This window comes from Podarcis liolepis (genome assembly GCF_965112155.1).
Source record: "Podarcis liolepis genome assembly, chromosome: 1".
Lineage (NCBI taxonomy): Eukaryota > Metazoa > Chordata > Lepidosauria > Squamata > Lacertidae > Podarcis > Podarcis liolepis.
In genome coordinates, this window is record NC_139554.1 from 79,473,940 (window position 1) to 79,495,104 (window position 21,165).

At 43.3% G+C, this 21,165-nt stretch overlaps 2 protein-coding genes across 8 annotated transcripts; one reads left to right on the top strand and one right to left on the bottom strand.

Annotated features, from left to right (window-relative positions):
- Nucleotides 1-500: 500 nt before the first annotated feature.
- PSMD13 (proteasome 26S subunit, non-ATPase 13) lies at nt 501-10,680 on the bottom strand. Its single transcript, XM_083499394.1, has 13 exons — nt 10,294-10,680; nt 9,737-9,815; nt 6,697-6,731; nt 6,507-6,562; nt 5,834-5,877; nt 5,332-5,418; nt 3,741-3,912; nt 3,346-3,425; nt 3,135-3,260; nt 2,534-2,596; nt 2,200-2,280; nt 1,786-1,902; nt 501-1,305 (listed from the first exon to the last, which is right to left on the bottom strand). The coding sequence occupies exons 1-13, from the start codon at nt 10,386-10,388 to the stop codon at nt 1,210-1,212; spliced, it is 1,131 nt and encodes a 376-aa protein (XP_083355520.1). The 5' UTR covers nt 10,389-10,680; the 3' UTR covers nt 501-1,209.
- Nucleotides 10,603-20,136, top strand: SIRT3 (sirtuin 3). 7 transcript variants are annotated; one of them, XM_083499335.1, is made up of 9 exons: nt 10,603-11,117; nt 11,749-11,844; nt 13,924-14,107; nt 14,528-14,669; nt 15,930-16,162; nt 16,329-16,429; nt 16,684-16,845; nt 18,136-18,345; nt 19,299-20,136. In XM_083499335.1, the coding sequence occupies exons 4-9, from the start codon at nt 14,617-14,619 to the stop codon at nt 19,512-19,514; spliced, it is 975 nt and encodes a 324-aa protein (XP_083355461.1). In that variant the 5' UTR covers nt 10,603-11,117; nt 11,749-11,844; nt 13,924-14,107; nt 14,528-14,616; the 3' UTR covers nt 19,515-20,136. The 7 variants fall into 7 exon arrangements, 6 of the variants coding, with proteins under 6 accessions (XP_083355461.1, XP_083355456.1, XP_083355459.1 ...); XM_083499330.1 differs by having other exon boundaries at nt 10,745-11,117; nt 14,487-14,669; XR_014525167.1 differs by having other exon boundaries at nt 10,767-11,117; nt 14,487-14,669; nt 16,684-16,994; nt 19,375-20,136.
- The last annotated feature ends 1,029 nt before the right edge of the window (nt 20,137-21,165 follow it).

A 21,165-nucleotide genomic window follows, 5' to 3' on the forward strand; every position in this document is an offset into this window, starting at 1 on the left:
CAGAACTAAAACAAGGGCAGATTTAGTTTGATAACAACATGTCCAAGGTGAAAGTCACAGTGAAAAGGATGCTTTTCAAGATAACCTTTAACATTGGTGAGCACCCTATTGTGGATGAATGCCAACTGGGCACCATAAAAGCCCTACCAGAGAAGCCTTTGTCATTAGATGCCCATTTCACCTTCAAACATGAAGTGGAAAATTGTCACGGAAACCTAAAAGCTTTTTAAAATAGATTTCATATGTATTCAAAAATTGGAGAACAGAGCCCCTTTCAAGATCAAGTCCAAAGTCACCCATTACTGCTCTAAGACTGAGAGCAATACTAACATCGAAATCCTGCCTTCCATAGACATGTAATTAGTAGTATTATTATTTAAAACCCACTGATCTCTGAAGGGCACAAGTAAGCTGCTAACTCTGGTTTTGGCTTCTTATAATAGGACTGCTGCTCAATTCAAGACTCAGTGTAAAGCATACCAACAGAACTGCGCAAGAGGGAAGGCAGAGAAGTTTATTCCAGCAGTTATTTGACTGCATCACACTTCAGGATAAAACGTTCATAAAAGACAAGAGCAAACCCAAGGAGAGTATAAAAACAAATCCATTAAATTTATGATTTTATTCTTGGAAAACTCATTGATGGGGTTTGAGCAGTTTCCTCTACTGCAAAACAGAGGGAGACTAGGGGAAAGAGGCATTTGTTCTCATTTATGCTGCCTTTGGACTGGCAGGGAGAAAGGTCATGCTCTCCCCCCACGTCCGTCTGAAATGCCCAATGACTGAAGATGGCCCTTCCTTCTTACACCCTAAATGCACAATGGAAGTCCTGCTGCCATCCCACTGCGGAGCTAGTGACCTCCACCCTTTAGCCCATAAGCCCCAAACATCCTCCATTGCGGCAGCCTCACACCAAGACCGATTAATCCACCATGAAGGAGTCCTTATTGCCTTTGGTGGCAGCAGGATGGGAGCTCCCAAGGAGAATGCTAATCAAATGGCTTAGCACGTAGGAGGGAATTCCCGACTCCAAGCACCAAAGGGTTACACAGCAAAGGCCACTTAGTCCTCTGTACAAGCATCAGAAAAGTAGTTCTTTCCCTCCTCCCCTAGCCCCCCTGTTAATAGAATTCAGTACAGAGTCAGTGGTCAGGGCACTGCCAGTTTCAGCAACAGTACAAGACATTCCCTCAGCCAGTGCAAAGTCCTCTATGTCAGGATATCGTGGGCTTGGTGCTCCACCAACATCTCCATGCTCTTCACATCTGTGCACCAGAACTCCAGGCGGTCTTTCATGCCCTTTATCTAGGAAATAAACCCACAAGCACTTTAGGAACTTGGACTCAACGGATACACAATGAATACATAAAGACAAAATAAGGGCCATGAAAGATACAAATTTTAACCACTCTGCATTAGAATATCTCATGCAACAGACTACATTAAAATCCTGTTTTAGAGAAAAGATAAACTGCAATCTCCGAGTGGTGTGTCTTATTGGTCTGTCTTAATGACAAGACGTTTTGATAGGGAGATTCAAAGGTGCCAGAAACAAAGTAAGCATTGTGAAGAAAACTGAATTAAGTCAATTATTCAATGTGTCATAAATTCAACATGTGACCGTATAAAGCTGTTTCTGCACTGAAGTAAAGGAAAACATATAAGTGCAGTGTGATTAATCAAAGAAACCACACCCTTTCTCATCAGAAAGCTGTTTTTTACTAAGATGCCATGCCATGCTTTAAAAGGAGAGTGTTGCACTGAGATTTCAGCAACAGTGATTACCTGTTGTAAATCCAGCACCCGTGGCTGGACCCATGTCATGTGAACTCTCTTATCCACTTCATCAATACTGCCTTTCACCAAACCCACTGACAGGGCTTTCATCACTAGCAGCTCCACCTGCAGGAAAAGAAGACCAAGAGTCCCTTACTGGCTTTTGAGAAACATATCCACTTGTTTCCACAAAAATCACTGCAACTTACCAGTCTGAGTACTTGCTACAACTCAAAAAGAGGGATTTAACAAACAGAGAAAGGGAAAATGTCCAAGATCATGGCTGCTGTAAATGCCTGTCTGGAAATTTAATTGCATCGATTTTAACAGGGATTATCTGAAATGAAAATGTCTTTGAAAATGGAATGACACAGGGTCCCAGAACATTTGGTTCCCTCATAAAGAACTGCAAATGCAACTCACCTCATTTACAGTGACTTTGGCACTTTTAGCAATCTCTTCAAAAGTGAGTTGCCTGTGGTTAGCTGGTCGGGTGAAGGTCATCTGAAGTCAAGTAAAACTAAAGTTAAAACTAACCTGGGCTTACGTGAAAAAAGAAGTTCCCAAGATAGTGATCAGAAAGCCTGATTTCCCCAGCTTTCTTTGCCTCTGTGCAAGACATTATTTGAAAGGTGGACTAGATCTTCAATAGCAATACACTGTATCTTACATTTCAATACAAATAAAAACTTCTGCCCCAAGTGGAAACCACTACAGGGAAGGACCAGATTATACAATTTAGAATTGCTAGACTTACCTCCATGAGGCACAGCAGCTGGATCTTCTGTAGAAGAAGAGCTTCATTTGCAGCCAAGTCTGGCTGTAAGACATGACAGATGAGAACTTTAGTTACTCCAAAAATCTTACTGTGTTTTCTTTTATTTAACAAGATGCATGCAACACACAGAAAGCGCTCATCATTTCATGTGTCTTGTGTCATGAAACCACAGCCTTAGACCTATCATTGTAAATTGTTCAACAGAAGTGTTTAATTTCTAAATGCAACCGCTAAGACTGATTAAACCAACATCTCCTCTATGGGAGTGAGAAAATGAATGCTACTACACAGTTCAAGACATCAGGCAATGCATCTGTTTCAGAGCATGGATTTTAAATTGAAGTGGGATGCTTTGGAGTTATTTAGACCTTCTCTGCAGCAGATCCTTCCTGAACTGGCCTGTGTCCCAAGGCTTAAGTACTCTAAAACAGTTAATGGGGGAACTCTGTCCTGTTGCCCCAAGTTTTTTTTTTTAAGACTCTGAATCTATACCAGCTGTTTTCAGAAGTGCGTATGCTTTACTTTCCACTAGCAAGTCAAAGAGGAAGTACTTATTTAATCAGTCAAACCAGCCACCTACCTGCTGCCCCCATGCTGACTTCAAAGCCTGAAATTTTTCCACATTGCCACTATTGAAGGCATAAAGCGTGTCAATCAACCATTGCCTGTCAGTGTTCCTCAAAGACTCCAGCACTGGGTGCATAAGCTGAGGATGGAAATAAAGTAGGATATTGAGATATAGTAGCTAACTTCTGGTTCCTGAACATTTTCACCAATTAAGTTCTACTTACCAGTTCCCCAAAGTTATAGACTCCTTCCCCAAGGAGTCCTGCTAACCCTAAAGTAAAGGCTCTCTCCTGCTGGTCTGCCACTGAAAAGAAGAATGATCTGGGTCAAGCAACAGTCTGAGAGACCACACCCCATTTTAGTACACACACACACACACACACACACACACACCACATATATTCTCCTACGTTCAATAAAAATGTGAGCATTATATACACAAAGGTACAATAAATTATTTGTCTTAGGCCTATTTTCCTGAAACTCCAGGTTCCAACAACAATAATCTTGAGGATAATTTTTATTTCCCTCTCTGCACAGTAAATTAAATCCATTTGATACAGGTCTCCACAGCACAAACAAATGCATTTTGTTCAATATGGGAAGAAAAGAGCATTACCTGGGAGATCTTTGACATCTATACAGCCCAGGAACCTTAATGCATCCTTATAATAAGAGGCATGATTCCCAATTGTCTGGTAATACTTGCTGGAGAGATCATAGAAACGGCTGTGAACAGATGTCACACCAGGAAGATTATTCAGCATCTCTTCAACATCCTCGATGGTCTCCTAAAGGGAAAAAAGGTGATACCAATCCTTAAAATCCTCATGTATTTTATATACATACACACAAAAGCATGTTACAATACTTTGCCTAACAACTATAAGCAATATTTGAAGAGAGAAAAACACACAACTCCAAAGAATGGCGTGATCACATTAACTTAAGGATCAGAACATATATGTTATTTTATTTCTGCTGGTAGTAGGACATGACCTGCTGAAGTCTCAACTCTGCTGAAGAAACAAATCCACAACTGTATATCCTTGTCTGCTTGAACACTACAGCTCCTAATTGTGGTTTATAAAAAAATGAAACAACCTCCATTATATAAATTTAATAACCTTGTTAATTGCCAAAACAAGTTTCTAAACAGATGTTTACAGGTTCGAAAAACCCCATCCTTTGCTTGTGGCAAAATGATAAATAGCTTTCATTTGTACAAAGTATGAATACATTGCAAGATGTTTATTTGAGACTTTTGTGAACAGTTTGTAATGGGCCATGGATTATGTTACTGGATTATGCCAGTAAAAGAAATCAAATCAAAAGTGATCTCTGGCCATCAGAATGGAAATAATAATGCCACTTGTCAAAGGCACAAATACTGTTACTGCATACTCAGCATCTTATTTGAAAAAAACTCAATACAGTATTTTATCAGAAATACCAACAACACTTTTGATTATTTAAATTGCACTGTACAGTGGTACCTGAGTTACAAACATCTCGGGTTACAAATGGTTCAGGTTACAAACTCCGCTAACTTGGAAGAGTTACCTTGACTTGAGAACTTTGCCCCAGGATGAGAATGGAAATAGTGTGCTGGTGGCGCAGCGACCCCATTAGCTAAAGCACGACTCTAGTTAAGAAGAGTTTCAGGTTAAGAATGAATTAAGTTTGTAACTAGAGGTACCACTGTATTGCATTTCCGGTAACACAAAGTGGAACACAAGAAGCAGATAGAATTTAGTCTTCTCCACACATCCAGTATTGGGGAGAAGTAGGTCCACAATATTGCCTGATGTCCAGTACAATGGCAAAGATTTCTGACTCTCAATTGTTTAACAACGGCAACAAAATGCCTCTCCCCCTGCAACAATGAAGAATGCTTGGGGGTAATCAGGAATGGATTTTTGCATGAAAAGAGAACAAACTCAGCTCAGTTCTGGTACCCAAAACAAATCATGCTGATCAGCACCTGCTCAAACACAAAATGTCCTTCAATTCTAAGTTTATGTCTTTTGCACCTGACTACAGCTAATGGCTTTTCAGAGTACCTATAAGGGCCTGAAGTCTGCCCTCTCCTATGTTAGAAGATAGCTACTAAAAGCTAAGGGCTGCACAAAAATGCAAGAGCCGCCCAATAAAGCAAATTCAAAAAAGGTTTTGTTATTATGAACAAGAAAATATGTATTTTGTCTCACCTTTGTGACTTGTAGATCACCAATGTTTAATTTCAGAGCTCCAATGGCAGTTTTACATAGAATCACGGCTTCATCACTGCTTTTCACCTGCAGCCACAATACAAATTGAACGTAATAAAACAGCCATTGTTTCAAATAGCAATGAAACTAGTGTCTGCCAAAGAGAGCATAAGTAGTTAGCAGTTTTTCCAAATCTGACTGTATAACTATCCTTGATCATTTTCTTACTGGCAATGAAGCATAGCTTGTTGGCCAGTTCAGTAGATGTGTTATTAATTTATATTGTGCCTTTCAGGACAAAAGATAGCATACAGAAATTGTAACATAAAACCTACAATTGCTTATTTTAAATCAACAGTTTTAAGTCTACACTCCTTTAAAACGAGTGATAAAAACATCAGTAGGCTACAGCAATGAATAAAAACTAGTAACTGCATTGAAAACAATTCCATGCAAGTGGATCAAAGTTCTATATAAAGTATCTGTCATATATCATACTTACTTTTTCTCGGGTCTTTTCCAGAAAAGTAAGAGCTACATTAGGATCTAAGGAGGTACAAGCAAGCAATTACATTAAGATTCACATAACCTCTTATTGGATCCTATCACAAAAGTTTTAGAATTGAGGACCTGCCTGAATGATATTGTCCTTGGGGAGAGGAGTAGAGGGCTTCAAGGCATGCTTCCTCCCTTCGTTCCGAGAAACAATGAATGACAAAATTTTTGCTCAGACTTCTGGTTTCAAGGATCTCCTGATTTAATGTCCCAAAGTCAGAGGAGAGCTCGTGTTCAAAGTAACATGAGATCTCCTGTTTGATCATTCCATTTCTCTCTACACTGAGGGGGAGTGATTGTGCAAGCCAAAAGCCAGCTCCCAGATACTTCCTTAGATCAGTCCCAAGGAGAAACCAGCACCAAAAGAGGCCTTCAGACTGTCAAACCCCTAGGATTAGATTCTCAAACTCTGCATTAATACATCTCTGCTGACCTTATAGCAAAGTTAAGGAGTATTAATGGCTAGTGTCCACAAAGACTGAAATGTAAATAATTCCCTTTCTCCAAGACTTAGTTCAATCCCTTGTTACTTTCCTAAAGGTCTTATTGTTGGCCTCAGATTCCCCCCCCCGAACCAGTTCATAAGGAAAGATAGCTATGATAAAATGAAGATGTTTTACCTGTCATCTGCCGCACTACATGAAGAATTATTTCTACAAGGGACAAAGGGTTCACCCTGAAATAAAGAGATGGTAACATGAACAACTGAAGTTTTAATAGCAATTAAGTTTAATAATGAACTTTAGAATTAAAATATTGATCTTAAAATGTAAGGTATTTCCTAAATTTTAAGTATTTTAAAATCTTTACCTGTGTTCAAACTCACTGATAAAGTTCTCATAAAGCTGTAAATCAAAGAAAGAGGTAGTAAGTTTAGCAGTACAAGTGTGTTTTGGTTAACAAGTCAAGTTGATCATTAGTATATCTAGGACACTATCTTACAGTTTGATTAGCGTGCGTGGAATTCCTTACAATCAATATTAAGCACCTGGTCAGCAGTAGGCCATAACACCTTTGTTACAGCTCATGCCTCGTCTGGAGTGAGAAACATCAAAACCCAGGTTTGGACAACATGCCAGTAGGCCAGAGAAAGAGCAAGGCAGATGTGATCTCTCTCCAAGAGCTCATGCATTTACACTAAGCTATGGTTTAGCTTAGGTACGCTGGCTTGCTCATGTCCACAGAATGGAAGATGGCAGGATCCCTAAGGACCTGATCTACAGCGAGCTGGCTTCTGGCACCAGGTCAATTAGCAGAACAACTCTGTGCTACAAAGATGTCCACAAATTATGTGACATGAAGGCTGGCAACACCAACCCTGCTCTTACCAGTAAAATATTTTATCCTAATATTGAACTGAAATCTATCCTTCTGTAACTGAAACCAGTCAGTCCTGCCCTCTAGGTATAACAAGTATGTGATCATTTCTATGTAAGAGCCTCTATTTCAGGGGTGTCAAACTCAAATTCATCGGGGGCCGCATCAGCAGTTTGGTCACCCTCAAAGGGCCGGTTGTATCTGTAGGACTATGTGTCCACTCTTTATTATCATAAATTATTGTCACTGCATTCAATTATTACTGTTTTTTGTAATAATGTAGACAGTCCAGAAGGATGTTATGGTCGATTGTATCAAAGGCCGCTGAGAGATCCAGCAGAACTAGGAAACAAAGTTGTTACAAAGAATGAGCCCTAATGAGACGATTGCTGCAATCCTATGTGCATTTACTTGAAACTCCTGTCGAAGAAAGTGAGGCTGGCTTCTGAGTAAACATACACGGCATGGGGCTGTAAATAAAATGTGTGTGTGTGTGTGGGAGAGAGAGAGAGAGCACGCTCTGACAGGAAAGCATCAACATGCCTTGTGCACTCTCATTTTCCTTGGCTAATTCCCCTGCCCCCCCCAATCTCGGGGTGCCATTGCATAGTGCAAAAGGCGAAAGAGCGCGAGCACACTGCCTGCAACTGGATCTCCGGCTTCTTCCTTTCCTTCCCCGAGGTGGGAGGGAGAGATCAAGGCGGAGCTGCTGGCAGGGTGGAGAGTGAGCCGCCCAATTGTGTGACCGAGTGATGGAAGGGCTGCAAGGAGCCGCGTCCGATCTCCTCCCAGGAATGTGCCAGCGGGACTGACATGTGCCAGAAGGCGGGGAGAACCGCCCAGCGCCGCTGTGCGGACGCGGAGTCCAACTTGTGGAGCTGAGATAGAGAGCCGGGTGCCAGATCGCCTTCCTTGCTTGGCTTGCCGCGAAATTGCAAGAGGAGGAGGAGGAAGGCGGCGGTGGGGGGCAGGGAGTGGAGGGGGTGCCAGGGAACACAGCCCCCTCCCATCACGGCCATCATCATCGCCGCCCCCACTTTACATTTATTTTAAGGGTGTTTGGAGTGTGTGCACGCGCCTCTCTCTCTCTCCCACTCACCCCCCCCCACCAGCCACCCCATATTCCCAAAGAACAACTTGATCACGGGCATCGTCAGTCCTGGAAAGGCTGGCTGTGCAAAGATGGAGAGGGAGGCGAAATGAAGAGGAAGGGAACCCCTGGGCTGGTGAAATCCAGCGCGGAGGAGAAGAGGACGCCTCCCGCAGGGGAGGCGAGTAGGGAGCCGCACCATGTAAACTTTCTTGTGTCAAAAAAAAAAAAAAAAAAAAGCGAGAATAAAAGGTGAAGGCTGGCGGCCACCGGCGGCTACACGGGCCACATGACGAGGTCTGCCAGGCTGGATTCGGCCCGCGGGCCTTGGGTTTGACACCCATGCTCTATTTCAACAGTGCTATCATGTGGTGGACTCTGCCTCCTTGGAGGTTTGTAAGCAGAGGTTGGATGACCATCTGGATGCGTTAGCTGAGATTTTTGCATTGCAAGGGGTTGGGCTACATGACTTTTGGGTCCCTTCCAACTACTATATCCCCTCTCAATCTTCTTTTCCAGACCAAACATATCCAGTTCCTTCAATCTTTCTTGTTTTTCATACAACTGTCTGTCATGTTGTCCTCCTTTAAAGCAACCCTTCATTCATTTAGTATTTTCTATAATACAGGGTTGGCTGGATCCAGAACTGGTACATCCTTCTCCTGCCATTTTGACAGGTGGGTGGGGCTACTCACCTGTCAATCACCCAATGTAATATGACACTAGGTGATTCAAACTTCAAACCATCGGAGTAGGCACAGACTTATATTTGCCGCTGGTACCTGTTTTTTTTATACGCTTGGGCTTATTTCTGATTTTAGCACTATAGTGCTTAGCACTAAGAAAGGAGATCCCTTATTTCCAGTCTTGACAAACAGCACTTAAACTGGAGATAACAGATTATCCACGCCTGATGTCATATGGTGTCAGATGACTGACAGGTGGGTGTTGTTTGTGCCAAAAATGGCCTGGTGGTCAAAATTCAGAGGACTGGTAGGCATAACTAGGCCTGGGAGCAGAGGTTCCCCACCAATGATTTAATCTGGCAGTTTATCATTGCAATGTCATCTCATACCATTTTGCATCATCTATTTAGAGTACCAGCATTATACAGTATTTACAAAATGCACCCTTTGGCTCCTGGAAAGAATAAAATGTGATCCCAAATGCCAAAAAAGTGATACAGAAGTCAACAGAATTTACAAAGCAAAAAAATTAGGACATAAGCTACAAAGCCCTGGAACTGATGTGTTCAGTGGAGTTCCCCTAAATGCCTCATTATTGGCAACATTTGTATTCACAAGAAGCCAGGGGTAAACATTTACACTACCCTTAATTTAAATTTTTCTTATTTATGGTAATTCCAAGAATCTTGTGAATTAGAATACAAATAATGCAACCCATCACCATCTCAATGACTAAGGTTAAGGCTTAGGATATTACCTTGATGAGTCCATCTCCTTGGGCAAAGCAGGGGTCTTGCACAAAGTCCAGAACCTGAAGAGTCAGCTGGTGCCAGAGTCTGTAAAACACACACACATGACAATGGAAATGGCAAAGGACAGGCTGTCAATTTTACAAAATGAGGGAGAGCAAGGGAAGAGTACAGCAGCCAGGAGACCACAGCAAACCCTCAACGGTGTATTTACCCAAATCAAACACGAGTTATATGAATAGAAGCCCTTGCACGACACACACACACACGTTTTGGCAACCAGGCCAGCGCAGAGCCTCAATGGAGACGGCCGAGTGCTTCACACTTCCGACCCTGTTGTGCTTATGCCACCTTGGCCCAAGGCAAGCGACGCGTGCCTATCCACCATTTTCCTAAGGCAAGCAGCCTGCCCACACATCTCGGGAGTGAGGCCCGATGCACCAGCTTCCTGAACGGGGGGGGGGGGGTTGGCCTTCAAGAGCAGGAGACCCCCCCCCGAGTCAACGGCAGAGCGCCCCTTCCCCACCTCCCGCAGCCTCCCCCAGCCGCCCCCCCCCCGCCTCACTTCTTGTTGTAGAGCTCCTCCAGACGGTGCCACACGGCGGCCTGGCCAGGCCCCGAGCTTTGGCTCTGCTGCAGGAAACCCGGCACGTCCTTCATGGCGAGGCCGGGACCGGGGAAGCAGCGGGAGACAGAGAGAGCACTTCACCCTCAGGAGCAGGAGCAGGAGGCCGGGCCACCCTGCCGCCGGAAATGCACACTCACTTCCGGCACCTTCGGCGCGGAGCACGCCGGGTACCGTATTGGCCTCGCTTTGCGCAGCATTGCTTCTCGATCTCGCCCCACGCGCTGGGGGGGGGGGGAGGAGGGGCGAGAGTTCCGGGGGAGGGCGGGCAGGCCCGCTGGTCGCCATGGCAACGGCCTCTGCTTCGCCAGCGAGCCGGCGAACTTCTCTTGGGCGCCCCCTGCAGTCGTTGGGTGCCGGTTGCCATGGCGGCCCGCCTCCGCGCGTGACGTGGGGTGGGGGATGCTGACGTCACTCGCCACCGCCTCGCGCCACGAGGAGGACGTCTAGTGTCGCAGCTTCGTGAAATAAAACATTGCCGCCACCGCCTCGCTATACCTGTCGGCGACAGAGAACATGTTTCCCAGGCGGGAGGTCTCTGCTGTCCCCCCCCCGGTCGGGCTGGGGGAGAGCCGCTAGGGCCCCTCCGCGCCGGCCATAAGTGACCTGGACACGGTCCCTTGGGTTCCTTTTGCTCCCTTTGCTCAGGTGCATCGCCATCGTCGGACGGAGGTTTGAGCAAGGAAGCGTCGCTCTCCCGTTTCTGGCCCCTCCGTCTCTTTCTGCCCAATCTTAGAACTGAGGGAGGTGCGGGTTCCTTTGCTGTAAGTGGCATCTTGCGACGCAAAGAACAAAGTTGTTGCACTCATTGCTGTATATTGGTTTCGAAAATGCTAAAAAGAATAATATCCTGGATGGGGATGTGTGTCTGAAGTGGGCCTTGCCTTAAAATGAATGAAACACAGAGCTGTGCTTCTTGGGCAATTACGGCAGTCGGAGACTAGTGACGCCCCATAAAAAAGAACCTACTGCAAAGAAAAAAGCTATTGCCAGTTCAGAGCAGTACTGTATAGCAATCAGTTTTGTAGCATAATTCCTTAAGTGGTGGTGCAATTCATCTCCAAAAAGCTACTGTAAGGGTGGTGGGGTCCTTAAGAGATGGATTTTTAGCATGAGCGGATCTAGGCTCTTCTTTTAGGAACATTAAGGTAAAGAGCTTTTCAGCTGTTCTTTCAGGCTCAAGATCACTGAAAGCAAACAAGAGTGGTGCTTTGCCCTACTGCTCCACTCCAGATCTTCTGTAACCTTCAGACCACAAATACAACCCAAACAGGAAACTGGCGAGATACAGAGTGATACCAGCCTCCTGCCCCCCTGCATGTGTAGAGCCATTAATAAAGGGAAGAACACAGAAGACATAGAAACCTTCTCTTGATTTTTCTTTCTCTGGTGCAGGACTAGGCGGCTGGAGGGAAATGAACTGGAGATTATATTACAGAGTCTCTGCAGGAAGGCATGCACTTTGTGCTGAAAGTTTTCAGAGACCAATAGGTAAGTAACAGTCTAATACAGAAGAATATGAATGAACTGGAAGGGGCATATCAGATTTTGGAAGAGTTAGGAGAGCTAAGACCTGGAATGGAAAAGCTTACAGGTACTCAGGGAGATTGTTGGAATGTTTAGTATAAATAGGAAAGTTGAATATTGGAAGGATTCTTTCAGTGCATCAGACTGTTGGCTGAGTACTCTGACAGACAACTGCTCTCCCAAGTTCTCAAGTGGACAGAGGCCTTGGCCCTGCTACCTGAGATAACTAGAGATTCCAGGGACATTGTGCATGGAAAACATACAGTCTACCACTGACCTAAGGTGTTTCCTCTATGAACCAATTTAGAGTAGGTAATTTTTTACATCTATCTGTCTAGAACACTTTTAGCCTGCAAAATGGTTTATAACTCTCACATCCTCCGAGGAGCCATATGAAGGAAGTGCAGTAAAATGTAACCTCAGACTTTTGCAGTGTATCCCCCTTTATCCCCTTTTGTTGCATAAAGTGTGAGTCTCCTTTGGAGCAAAACCCTGTTGCTTTGTCTATACAACTGCATGAGGAGATACTTAATATTAATTTATGTTCTTTGGCAAATACTAGTCATATAGTCAGTGTGGTGTAGTGGTTAAGAGCGGTAGTCTCGTAATCTGGTGAACCGGGTTCGAGTTTCTGCTCCTCCGCATGCAGCTGCTGGGTGACCTTGGGCCAGTCACACTTCTCTGAAGTCTCTCAGCCCCACTCACCTCACAGGGTGTTTGTTGTGGGGGGGGGAAGGGAAAGGAGAATGTTAGCCACTTTGAGACTCCTTCGGGTAGTGATAAAGCGGGATATAAAATCCAAAACTCTAACTCTAAGCTCTCATATATAATACAAGGCTAGGAAACCTTTCCCATTCTCCAGGGCTCCACTTGCGGGGGGAGGAGTAGTCAAGGCTATACACCTGTAGTGTTTGGGTCCAAGGCCAAAAGAAGGCAGGGTCAAAGCATACATAGACACTCACATCCTATTCACAAACCTACATACAGTGGTACCTTGCTTTACGAACTTAATCCGTTCTGGAAGTCCATTCTTAAACCAAGGCGCGCTTTCCCTAATGAGGCCTCCCGCTGCCAGTGCCTTTCCACCATTCGGATTCCGTTCTTAGACCGAGGTAATGTTCACAAACCGCGACACTACTTCCGGTTTTGTGGAGTTCGTAAGCCGAATCGTTCGTAAACAGGACTGTTCTTAAACCAAGGTACCACTGTACATAACACGTGCACATATACACGCTGTATCAGGCTGCCAGTGTAGTGCCCTCTCTTCAGCAGACAGGTTGGTAAGTGACCAGGAAGCATCAGAGTCATAGTTCAACAACCTCTGAAGAGTGCCACGTTCTGCTTGCATGGCTTCTGTGCTACATGCTGAGAAAGGGACTCCCTTTCTCCATGCTTAGCCCAGGAACTGCCAATGGGGGAAGAAAGTAATCTCTTCCTTCAGAAGCAGCTTAGTTAACTTTTGTGCTGCACAGTGTGAAAGGGACTCCTTTTCTCACTGTCTAGGATAAAAATGCACCACACTGCCCATGAAGGAAGAACTGCTCAGCTCAGCTCATGGGCAGCTCAGCAGCAGGACTCAGCCATCTTCCCTCTTTCCCACTACTGAGCAGTAATTTTCAGTAAGCTGAGCAGCACAGGGCAGTGCGAGGTTTTCCTCCCCTCACTATGATCTGTTCTCCCCGGGCTACTTCACGGATTGAATATTACAGCTCAGAAGTGGGGGCGAGGGTGGGGGGGAAGGGGGCTAAGTAGATGGATCTGGATCTGGGAAAAGACTGGCAAGCTAAAGGGGCGATCCTGTGGGCCACACCTGGATTATGAAGTGAAGATTCCCTACCTCAAAATAAATGTTTAATTAACTAAATTAGGGTTAATCCTATTGCTCCCACTTTACTTGTGAGTAAGCCTCATTAAATTTAATAGGACATCTTAGTAGGCATCGTTGGGATTGCACTGTTAAATGGGTTTTCTATTCCTCAGCGATATTTCATATAACCAACTATTACAAGCCCTGCATTTGAAAATGGTTGTTATGTTTTATAGGATGGAGGAATTGCTGGATATGTTCCCAGCAACATTATTATGGGAATTTTTCTGGTTCTATGGCCTGCAGAAAACTGCTTCTAACTTCACTGAAACCCACCTTCGTCTTTCCAAATGGAAATCTTTTCTTTCAAAGAACTCCAGAAAGCAGAATAGAAAAGATTGCAAGTACCTATGGAGTGAGGTATGATATCCTTTCTCCTGCTCATTTTGACTTTGAATTCTTCCACCTTCCTTCACAAAACGTGCTTGAGACGCTTGTATTTATTTGTGTTTCTCTACCTTATCCCATAAGAATATAAGAATCTCCTTGACTTAAAGTGCGCTCCTGGTTCTTCCTTTGCAGCTGTGGCTTCAGTTATTTTAGAATTCAAGCAAAGGAAGTGTTGAGAGCACACTTTAAGTCATATGACACCAGACACAGGACGAGTAAAGCCACATTGTTAAAAACAATGCCAATTCACTGCTAATATGAACTGAGGGAGTTTTCTCCCAGTAATCTCATTCTGGTGAATGGCATTCGAATGTGTTTCTTTGTAACCCGTTGCATATGTTGCTGGCAGGCCCTTTTCATTATCCACTGCTCTAATGGTATTCTTTGGAGGTGGCAGAGGAAGAAATGATGGTCAAAAGGAGCAGCTCACCCTGAAGGATGTGGCAGAACTAATTCAGAAGAAAGAATGCAAGAGAGTCATGGTGATGACTGGAGCAGGGCTCAGCACTCCTAGTGGTATCCCCGATTTCAGGTAACACTCAAACTGCTGTCAAGGCCTTGCTCTCTTGACTGTACAGACATTTCCCCTGCTCTGTAAAGTCTCCACCTTGCGGAAACTCTTCAGCAGCCACCACACTGTCCAGTCATGGATGGAGCAGCTTCAAGAAGCAGGGCACAGGCAGTAAGAGTGAACCAGGCTCTTTTTTTGGAATTGAATGAAGAGGCTGGTACTGTAGGTGTAACTTTTTTTCCTATCCCAACATTGCGCCAAACAAGGTTCATTAATGGTATAGTCCCTTAATGCTAAATAAATGCCATCTGGTTTTATGCTACATGGAGGATGCCACAATAGGTCCTTTAACTATTTAATTTGATTTTCTTGCATCCAAAATTTCCCCTTTTATGGATTGCAACCTATGTTCAAAAACAGATAGCAACAGAATCCAGAGCAAATACACCAGGTGTTGTGCATGAAGTGACAGACCCGCATTTGTGAACAGAATGCTATTTCACCAGTCACGCACCTCCCCCTCCTTCATGTGGCTTGTCAGCTGCCTTTATTTAAATTTTGAAAGCATTTTGTGAACACTTATGCCTATAACCATTCAGCCATTGCCTTATTTTTTAAAAAAGAAACTTTTAACAGTTTTCTTTTCAAAAAATAAGGCAGTAAAGTGAAAAACCACTATTGGGGATTAGAGAGGTATGTTTTGGGTGGCTTTATGCAGTGCCAGCCAGTGTCCTGCACAATCATCTTCTGCTTTGAACTTTCAGCACATTTCTTTTTTCAGAGAAGGAAGGCATGTTTAATCTGAGTATTTATGTAAAGATCTTTGGTCTCAGGGAAGTGTCACATTTTGCTGTAGTTCTCATTTGCTTGTTTGATCCTGCTATGCTGATAAAGAGTGAAACAATATGTTACTATATCAAATCAAAACACCCTTACCCTGTTTGAAGTTCTCTTACCAGGCATGCTATCAGCTACCCTCCTTCTCATTTTCTGGTATCATTGTCACAGGGTCTTCTCCCATCTTAAAAGCGCCATTGCTTCTTGAGAGAGGCCTCCACTGCTGAATTCTCCTTCCTGTTCACCATAAGCTGTTCACATATCAACTGATAGGCCACTTTGGTGGTATGTCTTCTTGACAAACTTGTGATAAAATATTCCTAAACTGTGTTTCCTCATATGTGAATTTACTTCTAATAGGGGTATACCAGCACATGAAAAACCTTTGCAATGGCTTGGTTTCCTGGCATGTTCTGTAGTTTTCTTCCCCTCTTGTCTCCACAGGTCCCCTGGGAGTGGCCTCTACAGTAATCTCCAGCAGTATAATATTCCTTATCCAGAAGCCATATTTGAGCTTAATTACTTTTTCCACAATCCTAAGCCTTTCTTTACATTGGCCAAGGAGTTATACCCTGGCAATTACAGGCCCAACTATGCTCATTACTTTCTCCGACTTCTACTTGACAAAGGGCTCCTTCTGCGTCTGTACACACAGAACATTGATGGGCTGGAGAGAGGTACGTCTCCCCATCCCCTCAATTTGGATCTAAGAAATAAAAATCTAGGCTAATGTTAGAGATACTGCAGCAAACCTTTGGATGGCAGGGAGAGTATTCTCCACTTCCTTTGCGTTGATGGAACGTTTGGGCCGAATTGACCTTAACTCTGAGTTTTGTGTTCTAGTTGCTGGGATTCCTCCAGATAAACTAGTTGAGGCTCATGGTACATTTGCTTCTGCTACATGCACTGTCTGTCGAAGGTCATACCCTGGTGAAGACTTCAGGGTAAGTGACAGCACAGCAGATACACCACTCCAGGAATATCAAGCATACTCCAAAGGGTGCTGGTTATGTTTGGCTTAGGGACCAAGAATCTTGTTTTGCGGGGTTCACAGGTTTGCTTTTACTTTCATTAATGCTTGGGGTGTTCAGTTAATAGTACCAACGGAAAGTGTCCCTTGTAATTTCAAGTGATGTAATGTGTGGCTTATACTGCCTGATTGTGGACTCATATCCTGCTTTCTGTGTTATCATTATAGGAGGATGTGATGGCTGACAAGATCCCCAAGTGCCCTGTGTGTACTGGAATGATCAAACCTGACATTGTTTTTTTTGGAGAGGAGCTCCCTCATCGGTTCTTCTTGCACGTGACAGATTTTCCTATGGCAGACCTGCTCTTTGTCATCGGAACCTCCCTTGAGGTCTGCGCTATCATGAACATGGAAAGAGAATGAAAGCTGGGGTATTGAGACAGAGTGGTTCGGGGACTCTGGAAAGCAATGCGGATCCAAAGGGAAAGCGAGGGTGGCAATTCAGGGATCAACAAAGTCGAGTGCATCTTGGGAAATGTGTAAGAAGGATTTATAAATAGCTCGGGAAGCATAGATTGCCAAAATCGAAGAAATGATTTTGTGTATCTAGTGATGTAGGGAGAGGCAGAATCAGAGTTGTTGTCTCTCAGTGGCAGAGCAGAAGTAAATGTGCCTTAAGCACAGACATATGACAAGACAGTCTTCACTAAATATTGTTGTGTATAAAGTCAGGAATATTGGAAATGCAAGCAGTTTTTCCTCTTTGACATTATCCCAGCACACACAATAGAAATCTTAACATGCACATTGCCTCCATCAGCAACTGTGTTAGCAGGGGAAAGGGAGAGCAATATGGACTCAAATCACCTGTACTGTAGGGATCAATGATGAATCAGTACACCCCATTTCCTAAATAAGAAGCATGTAGATTTCCTTAGCTGCTGTTCAAATGTTCTGCATTAATTGAGGGTGAATAGCTGGTACAGTGTATGGCCAAGGGCAGGGGTCAGCAAACTTTTTCAGCAGGGGGCCGGTCCACTGTCCCTCAGACCTTGTAGGGGGCTGGACTGTGATTTTTTTTTGGGGGGGGGATGAACAAATTCCTATGCCTCACAAATAACCCAGAGATGCATTTTAAATAAAAGCGCACATTCTACTCATGTAAAAACATGCTGATTCCCTGACCGCCTGTGGGCCGGATTTAGAAGGCAATTGTGCCGAATCTGGCCCCCGGGTCTTAGTTTGCCTACCCATGGCCAAGGGTATGCACCCTGAAATAGGAAGGCTTTGGTTCAAATATTAGATTAGATACAAACTCACTGGATGGCCGTGAGCAAGTCATTTTCTTACAAGCCTCAGCTATACTCTTTCACTTAGGAATAATATTGCTAACCTACCTACCTGACTTGTTGAAAGGATAACCTGAAATAATCTTAAATTTGAATTGCTTTGAGTGGGCATTTAGCAGAACCACTGTCCAATAGGTAATATATTTCCTTTTTGTTAGCAGGTTCTCATTTACACTACCATATAGCCCTCTTCATTAACCAGTATTTGGGTGCTTTATTACAGTTGTTCGATAGATCAATAGATCTCAAGGTGTTATGAATTTCTTTTGAGCTGTGACTTTCACTTTGGAGCAGAACATGCAGCCTTTTCCTTTTGGTGTTTGGATTTTAGGTGGAGCCATTTGCCAGTCTAGTTTATGCAATTCGTAGCTCTGTTCCACGTGTACTGATCAATCGGGAATTGGTGGGACCATTCGCTCATCAGCCACAGCACAGTGACGTGGCTGAACTGGGAGACGTCATCATTGGAGTAGAAAAAGTAGTGGAACTGTTGGGCTGGAAGGAGGAGTTGCAAGAATTAATGAAGAAGGAAAAAGAAAAGGTATGAAAGTTCGTGTTGAAAGGCTTTTATTCTCTAACCCCATTTCACTTGCAGAATCTCTCATGAGTGCAAACATTGCAGGAGTTCTGAAAACAGCAGTTAATCACCTGTCTTGACATAATATGACCTGTACAGGATGGGGGGTATCTGGCATACCAGTAGTACATGTGAAAAGGTTCTCGATGTCATGGTAGACCACAAGTTTAACATGAATCAACAGTGTGATACAGCAGCAAAAAAGCTAATGCTATTCTAGGCTGCATTAACAGAAGTATGATGTACAGATCAAGGGAAGCAATGATATCACTCTATTCTGTCTTGGTCAGACCACACTTGGGCACTGTGTCCAGTTCTGGGTGCCACAATTTAAAAAGGATATTGACAAGCTGGAACATGTGCAGAGAAGGGTGACCAAGATGATCAAGGGTCTGGAGACCAAACCTCATGAGGAATGGTTGAGGGAGTTTTTTTCTCCTGCTCTGGAGGGTAGGACCCAAACAAAAGGTTTCAAGTTACATGAAAGGAGATTCTTAGTAAACATCAGGAAGACCTTTTTAACTGCAAGAGCTGTTTGACAGTGGAAGGGGCTCCCTCGGAAGGCGGTGGACTCTCCTTCATTGGAGGTTTTTAAGCAGAGGTTGGATGGCCATCTGTCATGAATTTCAAGGGATTGTACTATTTGATTATGATTTATATACCACCCTTCATTCGAAGATCTCGGGGAGGTAAACAGCATAAAAATACAAAATAAGAACAAATCAAATGAATGCCCCCCCAAAAAACAATGGACTAGATGAGTCCCTTCCAACTCTATAGTTCTGTGATTCTGCGACGATAGAATTAATGACATTTTCCTATGTATTTATTGTATTCTTACAACTCAACAGTGATATGCTTTCATTTAACTGTAAACGAATCATTTCCTTCTCTGTGTTGTTGCTTTTGCACTTTAGTCAGTATCAGCTGTTGAACGGATGGACTTTGGAACAAGCAAGCTTCATAGACAAATAATGTTCTTTCTATTTTTAGCTGGATGCAAAAGAAAAATAGGAAATCTGACCCCTGCTGTTGGAAATGATGTTTACCTCCTAAAGGACTGTTCGCTGCAGCCAAAGGTTACAGCAATAAGAGCAGAGAACTGGAGGAAAATATGCTCTCCATTGTGCTAGCACCCAGTAGGTTAGAAAAACTAAAAATCATTCAGAGAGTCTAGTTGCACATGGATGTCCTCTGAAGGATCTTGGGAGATGATGATCAAATGGCAGGTTGTGAATTTGCTTTTGCATAAGAGGCTCTAGATACCAGGGTGGAAGATGAAGATGTACATTATAGCTGCTACTTCCCATTAAACTTCACCTCTTAAGCTGTTTCTCCAAACAAACTCTTCAAATGTTTTCTAAACCATCACAGATCTTGTAGTGTTCCACTACTAGCCTTAGCTGCAATAGCATTCATCACAGTTATGCTGAATCTGACATTGTACCAACTTGTGAAAGAATTTGGATTAGGCCAGCTTTCATAACTAAGCTTAGAAGTTTGACTGTTCAGTCAGTGTGTCTTCTGCTGTAGCTTCTGTGAAGATCAATCTGAAAGCTGCTATTCTAAAATAATTTGATGTATTAATATGCAGTGTATCATTTATGTAACATGAAAAGATAAGGGGTGTGTAACTACACTTCTAGCAAGAAATGACAATGAAAAGTGTAGTGAAGCTGCTGTTTGAACTTGAATGAACACTTATTGAGTGGCAATAATTAGTCAAAATAAAAGCATGTTTCAGCAGTCTCTCAATATTCTGTCTGCAGATTTCTCAGTATTTAAATTCTAAACTTGTATTTTCTGTCCTTTAATTCATTTAATGGGGAAAAAAGTATTGTGGGCATCATTCACATAATTGTCTGACATTTTTCTGGGTGTTATTCAGCATCTTTGAATGACAGGCTTTTATCTGTTTAAAAGAGATGCGGGGCTTCTGGGTTTCTTCTTTCAATATGTAATTGTTGACAAAGAGATGAAAGGAAGCTCGGGGTGGTTAGAACAGTGTTATTTGTAGTGTTACCCTGAATTAACATTGAAATTGTGGAACCTATTAAATCTAGTACTGCTACTTTATGAACTTTAAATCACCATGAAGATGCAAACACCACTTTGTACATGTCAAGTGTGTGTAGCTTAATATTAACTTTGTGGTTGTGCCATCCAATAACCATGTAAGCCAAGGATTACCCTTTGCTTTTAGGAATTGTGACTTGTTTGCTCCCCCAGTTTGAAGAACTCTACTTATTTCTCTCCAATTACAATCAACCTCAGAGGCTGGATCCCCCGCCCCCAAGCTCTATTTTCGGCAAGGCCGTTTTTGCAAAGAGCTTCTGATAATTTGAATGTGCCAACAGATTTGTTTATATGAATGTGTGATTCAAATATTGGATTGGAAAGCTCTTGAATTTAGGATAAGCCATTCAAATGAGACATTTGAATCACCAACCCTTCTGAAGTGTGTGTGTGTGTGTGTTTGCTATATACTGTCACCTCTTACTTCTCTTTTTGCCAAACTAAAAATGCTGCAACATTTCCTTACATGCGAGTACCTCCATCATATTGGTTGCCTTTTTCTAAACCTTTTCCAACTCTACAATATTGTTTTTGAGGTGCGGCAACCAGAACAGTACAGTACACAGTATTTCAAATGTTGTTGCACCCAAGATTTGTATAACAGCAGTTTTATTTTCAGCTCCTTTCCTAATGCTCCCTAACATGGAATTTGCCTTTTTCACAGCTGCAGCACAGTGGAGCAGCATCTTCCATGGAGCCATACACTAC

Bases quoted from the DNA above. Each gene is read 5' to 3' on its own strand.
- PSMD13 (XM_083499394.1), bottom strand. From the start codon at position 10,388: ATGAAGGACGTGCCGGGTTTCCTGCAGCAGAGCCAAAGCTCGGGGCCT. The intron at 6,732-9,736 runs GTAATATCCTAA...TTTGATTTACAG, and splicing joins AAGGAGATGGACTCATCAAG to CTTTATGAGAACTTTATCAG. The intron at 2,281-2,533 runs GTAAGTCTAGCA...ACTTGACTTCAG, and splicing joins AGCTGCTGTGCCTCATGGAG to ATGACCTTCACCCGACCAGC.
- SIRT3 (XM_083499330.1), top strand. From the start codon at position 11,769: ATGAACTGGAGATTATATTACAGAGTCTCTGCAGGAAGGCATGCACTT. The intron at 16,846-18,135 runs GTCTGCGCTATC...TTTGGATTTTAG, and splicing joins TCATCGGAACCTCCCTTGAG to GTGGAGCCATTTGCCAGTCT. The intron at 18,346-19,298 runs GTATGAAAGTTC...TTTGCACTTTAG, and splicing joins TGAAGAAGGAAAAAGAAAAG to TCAGTATCAGCTGTTGAACG.